This window comes from Pyxicephalus adspersus, chromosome 10 (assembly GCF_032062135.1).
Source record: "Pyxicephalus adspersus chromosome 10, UCB_Pads_2.0, whole genome shotgun sequence".
Taxonomy (NCBI): domain Eukaryota; kingdom Metazoa; phylum Chordata; class Amphibia; order Anura; family Pyxicephalidae; genus Pyxicephalus; species Pyxicephalus adspersus.
The window spans coordinates 21125034-21138688 of record NC_092867.1 but is presented as its reverse complement, the minus strand read 5'-3'; the positions used below and the strand labels follow the sequence as shown (position 1 = coordinate 21138688).

The following is a 13655-nucleotide window of genomic DNA, read 5'->3' as shown; positions in this document are numbered from 1 at the left end:
ACCTAACTTAATTGGCTCTTTATGTCAGTTAACTGTAGAAATGAAGCTTCTATAACTAATTTTATTGTAAGTTTAGGGAAAATTGTTAATCCTGCCAGTTTCTTTTGTTTCTGTGTTAAGGTGATGGCACTAATCAAAGGCTACTAATGCTGTGGTAGCTTTGTCAGTCTGCCCTGTCCTGCTTTGATATAAGGTTAGGAGTATGGGAAAGGGGCACCAAATCTCCTAAGGAAATATCATACAGGAGCTTGACAATAATGGCTGCTCCATTCACCCTGCCCATTACCCTGGCTATGCATGTGTGCAAATCTTCTAGCAGCTATGTGTCTTCACTATATCCTGATATTAAGAAAAAAATTTTTTTTAATATATATATATCTATCTATCTATCTATCTATCTATCTATATATATATATATATATATATATATATATATATAAATAAAAGAAACCCACATAAATGGCTGGTATAGCAGAGGGAAAAGTCCCAAAAAGTTTTAGTGGCCCGCAATGGCACAGTATAAGCTACGCTTGCAATAAAAAGGGAATAATTAAACTAAGTCAGAGTTAGACGGACATTCAACTTCAGTAGGTTCATCTTCCTGCTGTATATTTTTTGTGTAATGTCTTGCTGAAGTATTGCAAAAATATCACACAATATAGATGTAAGGTACAGTACTCGTGCTAACTTTACCGACTCAACAATTTCTAATTACGCCATAAACCAGCCTGATAATCATCCCCTGCAGGAAGATATAATCAAAGACCAAAATTCTGCTAAAAGAAAAACTTGGCAGATATCCATGGCCTTGACTTGGAAGAAACAAAAGCTACAGAAACACCTGGAAAGAGTCAACAATCTATACAACAAACTGGAAGAGACATCCTTTGGTATTACCTGCAACCTCCAATCCGATCACACTTTATTCCCTAGCTGTATAGGAGGTCTATGACCAATTATATTTTCAAACATTCGATTCGCATAAACATTCGATTATGCCATCGAAAGATCACAAATATACAAAAACATTTGCCCTTTCTATTTTAGATATTATAAAATGAAAATACTTAAACAATAACAGTCATTTATATATCAACTGGTTGGCTGCCAACAAAATGAAGGGGAAGCTCAAGTCTATAACAAAACGGTTATTAAGGAGCCTGCTGGTGTTGCTGACATCATATCTAATATGGTGGCACTCAGTAGCCGTTTTGCGGCTTTTAGAAGCAGGGGTATAACTTTTATTTTTCTTATTTTAGCAAAGGGTCAATTTAACAATTTACTTAATTCTGGCCCACATGATTTTAATGAGATCAGACAATCATTATATATATATATATATATATATATATATATATATATATATATATATTACACATACATACATACGCACACACAACTGTAGTAATGAGATACTGGACAAAGACCACTGAAACAGGTTAAGAGACCCTGTCCTATGACTTCCATTTCCACTTATGAAAAGTTAAACCAGAGGTGCCTATAGGCGCCTCCTTTTCCTTGCTTCAAACCAATAAATGTGAACACTACAGAGACCCCTTACATTCTATGAAGCTGCAGCTAAACCACTTTAGATGTCTAGATCCAGCTTCAGTTTTCTGAAAGTGCCCTAAACAAGAACTTCTTATATAAACACACAGTGTTGTGACTCTAGCTGATGTGTATCTTTTGGCATTTTTGTCTTTTAATTATATTTATAGGAGGTTTAAACAGGTTTATGTTAGTTATAAAATACGTTTTACTGCACTCAATTCCGATGGTTTGTGATCATTATTATATATTTTTACTGCTGCCTTATGGCAAAAATAAAGCTCATGCTGAATCTATTCCAGCACATATATGAATATGATAAGTTTCAGTCTGCATTTTGATATCCAAGTCTTTGTTTCTGCTAGCTGTCAGCATCACACATGGACATACAGAATACAATAATGATCTTGCCTTTACTAGACAATGACACAGAAACCTACAATTTATTATAAAAGGTAATTATGTTCCTGAAGAGCTGTGTAAATCACAGAACTGACTAGACAAATACAAAATCCCTTGAAAGGTAATACAATAAGAACCTATGAACTTCAATAGTGTGTTTATTTAAATCTTATACTCCAACACTGCTTAGGGCAACTTTCTTTAGCCTCTGCCATGGTTGCTAGCTAACTCAAGGCCTATTCCCATTCCTTCTTCCTTCAACTGGTATGCTCGTACAGCTAAAGTCAATGTTTATTGGGAGGTTAGTAGACCTGGGCATTGACACCCCACCTTACAACTGAAGCCCTGACATATTTTCTCCTATTAAAGTCAGGTAGGAAAGAGTAGTTGTACTTGTACTGTTATTATTAGAGCCAGACCTGAGCACTCCATGTTTCAGGAAACTGATCAAATAAGTAGTGATGGTGGTGAGACTAAAGGGAGGGTATCTGCAAGGCATTTTGCTGAAGGGCAGGTGAACACAAATAAAAATTTATGATTAAATAGCGTTGCTTTTTCTATGTACACTCAAGCTCTGAAAGTGTTTGCAGCTTGCCATCAGATGATGATGCAGGCCCCATCGATTTAATGCATAGCCAAGTGTTTGTTTCTTTGGGGCTCCAGTATGGAAATAAGTAACTACTGTAAATGCAGAGTTTTATTACCTCTGTGTGCTGAGAAGTATCTGTACCATTCATACCACAATCCTGTATGTACTGTTGCATGGTTCCAATCATTACACTGCTCCTTTTTATCCAAGGAATCTACAGCTGGGATTTAATAGGAATATGTATTACTGCCTGTGGTTCACAACACAAGAAATCCTTTCTGACTGCATTTTCCACAAGAATGAGTATGAATGTCTCAAACACTGCAGCATGTTTTTGGATGCAGCATTTTTTTGTTTTGTGATTGACATATAACCCATACAGAAAAATCTCATTGAATGAAAACGCACGTACTGACACCTGACCAGAACAAGCACATAAAACACATACATTTCCAGATGTACAGGAGTGTGAACAGACATGGGTACATGACTGCAGTTTGCTTGAACAAGCCCCTGTGGAAAAGTGGACGCTTTGTCCATAGTAGCCTGTGAGGTGTCAGTTCTTTGCGTTATCCTCAGCCCTCCAGTGTTAAAGGTGCCCTCCTGATCTAAATTTGAGTTCATATATTGTTTTCATTCAGTCAGCAGTAAAAATATTAATATAGATAAACCATCTCATTCAAGAGACAGCCATAAATTACAAAATGGGAGATCAATAAGATTTGGCTAATACACTAACATGACTACCTGTGCACACACACAAGGCAAGCGTATATAAATTATTGCACTCTGCAATTGGGCAAACTCTACTCAGCAACAAAGGCTGGGAACAGATATTGTTCTACTGCATGAGCCCTTTGTAAATCTTTGTGTCCCTTCAATCACCATCACTGCTACTCTGCCGATACCTCTGACCATCAATCAGAATGCAGGTCCTTGGCTACAGCTTTCTCTTTGGTTCTCTTGAAGGGAGACAAATGTAAAGTGCTGTCTATGGCTTTCACTGAAACGTAGCCTTCATTCTGCGCAGCGTGTCCTGGATCTTACGAGAATGTTTCTCAGAGTTTACGTGATGGAAATTGGCATTGTTGTCAGCAGCCAGGGCGGAGATATCGGCCTCGCTGAAATGGGAAATGCGCTGCCGGAGGTAAAACTGAAAATCTGGATCTGAAGCAAAGGAGTATGGGATTTCTTGAAATGCGTGAACTTGGCTTATAACTTTTGCAATATTCCTATAAAAAAAAAACAAGAAAATAGAGAAAAATACAAGTTACTGAAACAGTGTACCATACAGGAAACGGAAGGCTATGGTAATGCAGTAGTTATCTGAGCTACTATTTCGGATTATGTAGGTGATCTGGATTTTTCTTTGGCCACACTTACAAGCAAAAAAAATCAGTTTAAACCTGCCATTATTTGGAAAACAACCAAGGAAGTAACGCTAATCATTAATAGTTCTAAATCCAGGTATCTAAAAAATTGTGGGTGGCAAGTTGTATTAGTTTGGTAATTTTTGCATTCAAGCAAGGATAGCGAAGACCCATTCACAATCTTGAGTGCCAAAGGGAAGAGGAGACCACTGGTTGCTTAACAGAGGCACGTAAAAGTACTTTTTAATAGTACCCTAGCCAATGTGAGCATTTAACCCCTGCTTTCCTGGAGTTTATCTTGAATAATCTGATTATTCATTGACAATTTTTATTACAGCTCAAAAAGAAAAATCCAAAGTATCTCTATATAAACAGCAGCATTTCAAATGTGTCAGGTGTTTCCACTTCTCCCCCACCATACCATGCAAAATGCTTTATTACTGTATGTTAGTTACTGAGGAAATATGTCTCTAGCACCACACAGATGTGAAGGAAAGTTCAATGGACTTTCTAACCCTCCCCACAAAGAGACATTTGTGAGATTTCTCCTGACTTCCTGTCCTGGTGACCACACAGGGTAAAAGAAATATATCCTTTGTAACAATGAAAACATGTAAAAAATGGTTACGTGTGGTCAATCTGCTGGTGATCACACAAGGAGTGGTTTTCCTGTGTTTCTTCATTTACCAACTGGGAAGCTCTCCCCATATTCTCTAGGAATAAATTATGCAATGTGAGAACCTGCGCAGGGGGCTCAAGAATTTTATCATTGCTCTTTTGCAGAACAATGGCTGCTACTGTTTTTCAACTTACCAATGTGTGTGACAGAGAGAAAAACTAATTCATTTTAGGATTGGAGGAAAAGTAAAAGGGAAATGTTACCATTTACGGTTAAAATTAAGTTTATGCATAAACTACAGCTAAGAAAATCCTTGACATTAAAGGTATTACATTTTATTTTTGAACTTCAAATCGAGCATTTTATGATAATGATATGATGATTTCTCACTGTGGCACTCTTACAGGGGCACAGTTAATTTACCTATGTAGTCACTGTTTGAAAATGAAAAAAAAGCTCCAACTATGTAACCCTCACCTTAGCTTATTCCATTTAAATGCCCCATTAGCCATGGTGAATCCTCCAGTCTCAAGCTGCTGAACGTGCATCGCTAAGAGGTAAGCGGAAGGAATTGTGGGCAATGTTCTGAATCTGTCTCCTTTCATCAGACATAAGCTGTCACTCTTCAAAAATACCTGGCAAGAAGGAAGATCAGAAAACTGCTATAAGAACAAAAGATTTATATGAATGCAGACAACAAAAGATCAACTATAGACACCTTCTTGGAAACATCATACTTGCGTAATACAATTAAAAAAAAAAAAGCTGTAGGTAAAGCATGAATAGCAATACACTCGCTGCCCACTAATCAGCACCCATACACTGTGGCAGGACTGGATCATTATAGGAAAAGATATGGAATAAATAAAATACATATGACCCTAAGACTGCAAAAAATTAAAATTTTCAAAAATTACCACCCAGTTCAGCTTTATTCCTTAATGTAAACAAAAAGATCAAAGCTAAATTACATATTCATTAAAATGTAATATCATTTTAGATGTTCTTTTAAAAATTTGCCAATTTGTGCTTTACTTTTTAATAATAACTAGGGATTCGGACACAAAGTCCATTATTATTTATTAAGCAAGATTTATATAGCACCAACATATTTCGCAGCACTGTACAATAAATAGGGGTTGCAAATGACAGACTGATACAGGAGGAGAAGAGGACCCTGGCCCGAAGAGCTTACAATCTAGGAGGAGGGGGAAGTATTGTACAATAGGAGGGGAGATATGTAGAGGGGGGACGTAGTGAGGGTTTAAGAAACAGTACAAGACAGGTAGGCAAATTTGAAAACATGGGTTTTGAGTGCTCTTTCAAATGAGCAGAAAGTAGGAGCAAGCTGAATAGGACGAGGAAGAACATGATTGGGCACATGTAGTTACAGGGTGACGATGCAGGGTTCTTGTCTCCTTCCAAGTTCCCCTGCGTTGTCATTCTATTACATGATCTTTCAATAGTGACTACAAGTCACTGTTTCAATACAAATAACACATAGGTATGTTCCACTGCAATCAGGAAGCTATTGCTAGAGTACAAGCATGCAGACCACTCTTTCCTGTATTCAACTGTCTACAAATTTACAGAATAACAGCTGGAATGGAAAGGCCATGCTGTAAATTATTTATATGCATCCCTTGAAAATGTCACCAAACTACATTTCATATTTGTACCAAAAAGCAAAATCTGTTCCAGTTACCTCGACAGCTTTCAGTTCTTCCAGAATTTCGGAAACTTTGGAAGGTAAATTCTTCCAGGCCTTTAAAGATAAATAAAAATGAGATGCATTTGTGTGGGAAATATGAATAAACCTTTTAAAACAAGACGAAGAGAAGAAGACTAACCGGGAGCTGGCGCACTATGAGGTTCTCCAGTCCTCCAAGGATTTGCATGGCTGTGGAAAAATCTCGCTGTTCATAGGATAATTTTGCAACAAGCAGAAATTTTGTCAAAATGTTTGCCTGTAACTAAAAAGAGAACAGGCTTTACAAAGGCAATCAGCGCATCAGATTAGGTGCAAATTTTTTTTACAAAATTTTGTAATTATTTTACTTGCATTGACTGGGAAGATTGCGTAAAATTAATAAAAAATAAATGGAATCGTTTTTCTTTTTTGACCTTTATTTTTGTAAAAATTATAGAGGAGAAAGAAAAAAACAAAACAAAAAAAAACTTAATAGTCTCTATCCAGTCATCTTAAAATAAACCTATACTCAAATGCAAGGATAGCTTGGTCATCTGATTGCTGCTGAAAGAGCAAATTGCTAATTTTCACCTCCAGCAGAGATGTATATAGAAGTGTCTAGGTCATAAAGCAAGTGGAATAAAGGCAAGAGGATTTTCATACCATTGTATCATTGTACTTATGATAGTTCCTACTGGAATGGAACTGGACTGCAGTGGGGCACAGCCTGCAGAAGGTCAGGGCAAAGTTGGCATTTACAATTAGGAAAAGGGTGTTATGGTAATTGGTGCTCAGGGTATAATATTACTCCAATACAACATACACTAGTAACCTTCTGGTCCTTTGAAAACCAATATATGATCAATTCTTAGCACTGTCCACCAATATAAGATCATTCTTACCAATGACCCACTAAGAAAAATAGTCCCTTTTACAGTGGTCATCAATGTGAATGGGCTCATGACTGACCGCTAATATATTGGGGAACATGTTTTATTTTAATGTAAGTGAAGATTTCATCACTGATCATCAAGTACATTTTTTTCCTGTCTGCATTTCTTTTCAGGCCATATAATTAATTAACCCGCAACAAGCTACCATTCCATAACCTGTTCCTATTGTAAATTACTCTGACCCAGCTTTAGGGCTATGTACAAACACCCTATTTTAGTCGCTGGAAACAATCTTTTGTGATTGTTTCTAGTGACAGCTAAAAGAACGAGCGCTGTACACACAGTGCCTATTCTGTTCTATAGAGAGGGGAAGGGGGAAGATGAGGGAGTGGCACCCCGCTGTGCATTCCTCCACTGGCATGCATAGTGGTCATTCCTGATTAATCTTTCATTAATCCACTAAAATGTTGGGGGACTGCTGTACACATGCCAGATCCCCCCCCCCCCCAAGATGAGCACAACAGTTTATCTCAGACAAGAATACATTGACGTGTATGCAGCCTATTAATATTTCAAGGGTTCCTCCATGTTACAACGGTTAAGAATGGCTGAACTAAAGAAAATCAGATGTAGATGATCTGCAAAATAAATATAAACTATCTAATCAATCACATTTGTAAAAAAGTTATTCTGATTACATATTCTAAATTTTTCACAGATATCACAACAATTCACCACTTCATATGATTATTAAAACTGATAACATTTCTTACTTAAAACCGTAAGACCATCTGAAAAAGAATGTCCACCAAGCTGAAAAAAATAAGCTTTATTTCTGCCAGCTCATTGGTTACTTGTGATCATTTTTGTATGAAACATGTGATATTAACTTTTCAGGTGATATAAAAAAAAGGCAACTTGAATAAGCAACTGAACATGACTTAGTATTGGCCTCTGATGGTTGAACTGTTGGCAAAGCACAAACCAACAAAATAAGGGGAGGGAGAGGGGGAGGGAGAGGGAGAGGGAGAGAGAAGAGAGAGAGAGGGGGAGAGAAGTAGAGGGCAAGGGAAAGCAGAGAAAGAAGGAAAGAAGGGAGAGAGAGACTGGAGAGGATGGAGAAGTAAGAGACAGAAAGAGAGGAAGGGGAAAGCGAGAGACTGATAGGAAGAGGGTTATACAGATATGAGGAAGAGAGGGAAACTTGAATAGAGAGAGGAGTGATACCTTCAATACAAATGCCACCCTGACCTGTATGAGACCTCAGTATGATCACTTTCACCTTCACTTTGTGCTTCTTGCTGCTGTAAGGTTGGTCAGCAAGCAGCAGCAAGTCCCAGTCCCAGAGGTGCCGTAATGCCGCCCCCTAGTGGTCATAGTACCTTAAGCAATCGGGTCTGCTGAACTTTTACTGTCCATTTACAATCTGGAGTTGGAAAGTGACCAGACTGTATAACATACCTGGAGTAAAGGTATCTTGGGTCACCAAGGGCTGTGTAAAATACAGGACAGAAATACAATTTCAAAAGCAGGTAAAACAGTATTTCAACTGTATATGTTGCTGTCAGCTTGGAGTTCAGCTTTAAGAGCCTATATCCAGTGTGCTGTCAGCCTCCTGTAAACCCCTGCAGAGCAGCACTCTGACAGTAGGGAGAGATAATGCTGTGGACCAATCAGGGTTGTATTGTTAATTGCAGCACTGTACATAGCACTGTCTTTGTCAGAGGGCAAACGTACAAAATCAGCAGGGGATCAAATACTTCTTTCCCTCACTGTATTTATATAAATGGAGACTCTATTCTATAACTGCATCCAAGCAATTAAAAACAGCTCCCGCTTATATATTTCAGCTGTGTATTTATTTGATTGCCTGCATTCAGCTTTAAGGGCTACGACTTTATAATGTAAGATCATATTCAATATATTCAAAACAAACCTTGGACGTGTGACATGTAACAATCTCAGCTGCCACCCACGTACTGACATTGTCTGCAAACCTCAACAACTGCAGCAGGTACTTATCGTGTGTAGACGCTGGAGAGAACAGACTGCTAACTTCAGCTGGCAGAGCCTCCGATGAGAATGTTCTGGAAAGACAAAACAAAACAAAAGACAAAAATTTATTGAAATAAAAGAGAAAAACTAGCTGAAGTGGGGAAGGTATTACATAAATCTCAGAATAAAGAAAGATAATGGATGAGGTTTGATAAAGAATACATTGCAATGTATTTGAAAAGCAAATATTATCTACAGAAAAATAAAGGGACCACTGTGTGCATGACATTTCTTGTCCGAGCGTCTCAGCTGATAACTATCTAGCATGTATATGTAGCTTAAGTTACATGAGCCTCAAATAGAAACTCATCTAAAAATAAGAACTACTTGCATTTCCCAAAATTTGTACTCTGGTCTTTAGTGGTAATTTAATTCTTATTGGTGGCCCTGCCCAGTCCAGACAGTTCTTATGTGAGGATTTTAGATATATAGCGTTCATTTTATAAAACAGGGAATTAGACATTCACTTAAACATTACATTGTGGGAATCTTCCAGGGTCAAGTGTTTCAATGACAGTAATTGATTTCCACCAGAGAATATTGGGTTCAGGTCTGTGATAATCTCACAATGCACATAATTTTTTCTAACAAAATCTTAGTATTTTAGTATTTATTGTAATTAGTAACTTGTAATTAGTAACTCAAACCAACAGTTTTTATAGTTATTAAATTCTAAGAATGTCAGAGCAGTACAACATGGGTTCTGATTGGCTGTATCTTTAACATGCTCAAACACACTCTGACATTGAGCCTGATTTATTAAAGCTCTCCAAGGCTGGGGAGAATACACTTTCATTAGTGTAGCTGAGTGATCCAGTGAACCTGGAATGGATCTGGTGTAGCATTCAAAACAATTGCTAGCAAATGATTTTGATGAAATCCAATCCAGGTTTGCTGGATCACCAAGCTTCACTGATGAAAGTGTAATCTTTCCAGCCTTTGAGAGCTTTAATAAAACAGGGCCATTGATTGAATACTTACCTGTGCCACTATTCATTTCCGGAATCTTTGCCGTCCCTTCAGATCAAAGTTCCCAGCAGAATCACAACTTTTTGCCTTTATTTAAACTTGTGAAGGGTGTAAGCAGAACTCTTTACTGACAAGGCTGATTTTAGCTACATATACACAAGTATACTGGTGATGCAGACTGATGAAGGCTTTTTAGTTTCCAGATACACCTACAACTTTTATTAGGGTAAGAACCTACCGACATCTGCAGAAGCTGAACATGGTGACATTTTTGTGTAAGCTTCAACACACATTAACAAATATGTTTCAAAGTAATATGGTTCAGGTTTCTAACAAGACTTTACTGAGATTTTTCTAGTTAGGCCCCTCCCAGTGACTTTCTATTGTATTTCAGGCATTGCCACACTTGTCATCTCTTGTAAGGAAAAATTCTGAGCTTTTATAGGGTTTGTTAGCAATACCATAGAATTAAATAGGAGCATAAGGCAGGCTTTTTCTGATGCCCTTCTGCACAACAAATTGGGATTCTATTCAAAACCATGTCATTTATTCTTTGCAAAATCCTGGATAAATCATACCTAAAAACAGAATAAAAGAAAGGAGAGCTCCAACAAATGTCCCATGTAGTAGCAAATTAGAATGTGTACCAGTTATGTCAGGGTTTAATACAGGGATGAGGTCCTTTATTACTGCATACAGTGTTAAAGCTGAATTCCAGGTGTATTCTTACTTAAACCTTGATGTGCAGTACTAAACTTTGCCTCCGAGACCCGGCACTAGTTATTTCTTGTGAGGTCCTCCATTCACATACCTCTTGTAGTCTTCTAAATGCAGCTAAAATCTTCTGAAATAAACTTACCTGCCTGATCCCTATCATCTGTCAAAAACTGTCATATCCTATCCCTGCTGCTGTCCAGACTAAATGAACTCCAGCATGCCTGTGTGGGAGTTATATAAACCTGGCTCAGTCAGCCAAGATGGCCAAAGATCAAAACCAGGAAGAGAAGAAGGAAGATGGTGACACTTGTGATTGAACAGGTGAATGTATTTAAAGTACTGCAATCAGGCAGGTATGATTATTAATTTATTTTACAGAATGACATCACCTGTGCCTACTGCAATAAAGGACCTGCCTGATAGCACATTTTTTTTTATTAGGAGGGTTTAGTTCTGCCTAAAAGGGCCTGCTGGGTCCTCCCCATAGCTTTGGTCTACAGAAAGGCTGCATGCAGCAGATGTCTCTAGCTAATAACTGAGTTTTCAAAGATATCTGGTACACACAAAATGGTTTTATACCCTTTGTGGCTACTGAAATACATATTAAGGTGAAAAGTCCTAATGCCACCTTTAAGGCATGGGCAGTTCCCACCCCCTTCTTGCCGGAGTTATCCCCTTTCCCTAATTTTCACAATGTGCCATGAAATTGTAAAATGAAACCAAGCAATATTGATACAGGCTTTATTCTGTACAAGACTGAAGTTAAGCTAAAGTTTAGCTTTAAGCTGATCTGCAAAATGTATACATAATCATAAAAAAGCGTGAAGTTCTCCTTTAACCAGAGCATAGTTTCATGTAGCTGCTGCTCATCTGTCTCTGCACATCTGGTCCAGGAATTCAGCGTACCTCCTCCAGCCCACAATGATATAGTAAGGCCCCCATACACCGAATATGAATACACTGAATACATGACTAGCCTTGATCTATTCTTGTTATGCTTACCTTGCCACAATGCTGGATTTGTCTTTAACTCCTAGTGCCCGAGAGTTCAAGAAATGTACAGGATGGCACTTCTGAAACATCTCCTAACAAAGAAATAAATATATACATAATAAATAACAGGAGCATTACAGATTATCTATGTATGAAGCAAGTACAGACAATTTATTTTGATCTTGCCCGAAATGCAGGCTCCTTGCTACTTCTTATAATTGAAAAACTCACACAATATTATTTTCCATTTAAACTTTCTTCTATTTATTACAAATCTCCCCACCAGATATGTAATATAGATGGACAAGAAGAGGTATGTGTAGTTTAATTTAGGAGAGAAGCCTAGTTTGGCCCCCACCTTGGCCCCATCCAAAAATACAGAGTGTTGTCAGCCTAGAAAAGGTTGTTTTTTGCAGGATCATCATGAAAATATGAAGAAAAAAAAGTCTTAAAAAATGAATGCAGCCACCAGCAGGCAAAGATTTCTTACTAGAAATATGAAAGCAACAGTGATAACTGTTATTAAGTTGGCTTCAATGTGGGAATCTATTCCTGGATTCTACAAGTACCCCTAGACAGGCACATAAACTGGACAATACTTATCAACTATATACAATAACACTGTTATTGTTAAAACACCTCCTAAACTGTAAGCTCTTCGGGGCAGGGTCATCTCCTCCTCCTGTGTCATTGTCTACATCGCTCTGTCATTTGCAAACCCCATTTAATGTACAGTGCTGCAAAATATATTGGTGCTATATAAACACTGTATAATAATATTAATAATAATAATAATAACAATGGCATACAAGTGTTTGAAAAAAAAGAGCATTTGCTTGTGCTAGCAATGTTTATGCCCATCATTGGAGTAACTACACTGTAAATGCAGAAAATGTCATATCTAAATGGTTTTTTTTATAGTATCATCACACGTAATGGTGAATTTATAAAAGGGCTGTTTGGCCTTATGCAATGTTCTCGACTGGTCAATGACGCCAATGAACGAGGAATGTCACTGGAAACGAACGACTGTCCCAGTGGATCTGATTGGGCGACGATCATTCGCTATCCATTGTGTGTACGGTCGTTTAGTGATCGTGGATTGTTCTGTGATACACTTTCTCCGGTACACGTCACTTCCTGCATCGTTGAAACAATCTTATCTAGTGTGTGTACATTATTAGTGGATTATATTTGATTGTTCAAAATAATTGTGAATAATCGATTATTGTAACCATTTGTTTTCTAATGACAATTATTGAACGTCTGTACCTAGCCAAAATTAAGCAGCTCCACCCTGGCCTAGTGGGATTGCTTATAAATGGCTATGGTTAGTTTAAGTGATAGCATTTGGCTCCCTCTAGTGCTATCAGATACTTTAGTCTTGGAAAAAAAAATAATCTGTACTTCTACTCCCATTGAACGCTGGTTCTTACAACTTCTGCTTACCATCCATTTGCATATGTTATCAATGTCAGAGTGACTGAAAGGACAATGAAACAAACCCTAGTATGCTTTTCATTAGTCTAGACAACAGTTACACCTACAGGCCATGCAAACCATGTGCAATCAAAACTAGATAAAGATTATGACCCAAGTTGAGGCGTAAGGTGTAAATTTTAGGCCATGACACATTAGGAAATTTTGAACCCTTTTTAACATTTTTCCTTAAGGCCCATTCACACCCTCATTTTGGTGAGCTATGTAAAAAATTACCATGTGTTGTGTTATGGAAGCTCATTCAAATGCACCAGAATGCTCAAAAAATACTGAACATGCACTATTTTTTTCCAGTAGCACATTAGCATGC

The 13655-nt window shown here is 37.6% G+C and overlaps 1 protein-coding gene across 1 annotated transcript in view; it reads right to left on the bottom strand.

Moving 5' to 3' along the window:
- Positions 1 to 1381: 1381 nt before the first annotated feature.
- KNDC1 (kinase non-catalytic C-lobe domain containing 1) overlaps positions 1382 to 13655 on the bottom strand; it is a 68188-nt gene continuing 55914 nt past the window's right edge. Inside the window, exons 25-30 of the mRNA XM_072424863.1 lie at positions 11855 to 11937; positions 9048 to 9198; positions 6379 to 6501; positions 6234 to 6293; positions 5006 to 5163; positions 1382 to 3771 (exon numbers count right to left, since the gene is read on the bottom strand). Coding sequence (XP_072280964.1) covers positions 3540 to 3771; positions 5006 to 5163; positions 6234 to 6293; positions 6379 to 6501; positions 9048 to 9198; positions 11855 to 11937 — 807 coding nt within the window. The 3' untranslated portion in view covers positions 1382 to 3539. The remainder of the gene's footprint in view (positions 3772 to 5005; positions 5164 to 6233; positions 6294 to 6378; positions 6502 to 9047; positions 9199 to 11854; positions 11938 to 13655) is intronic.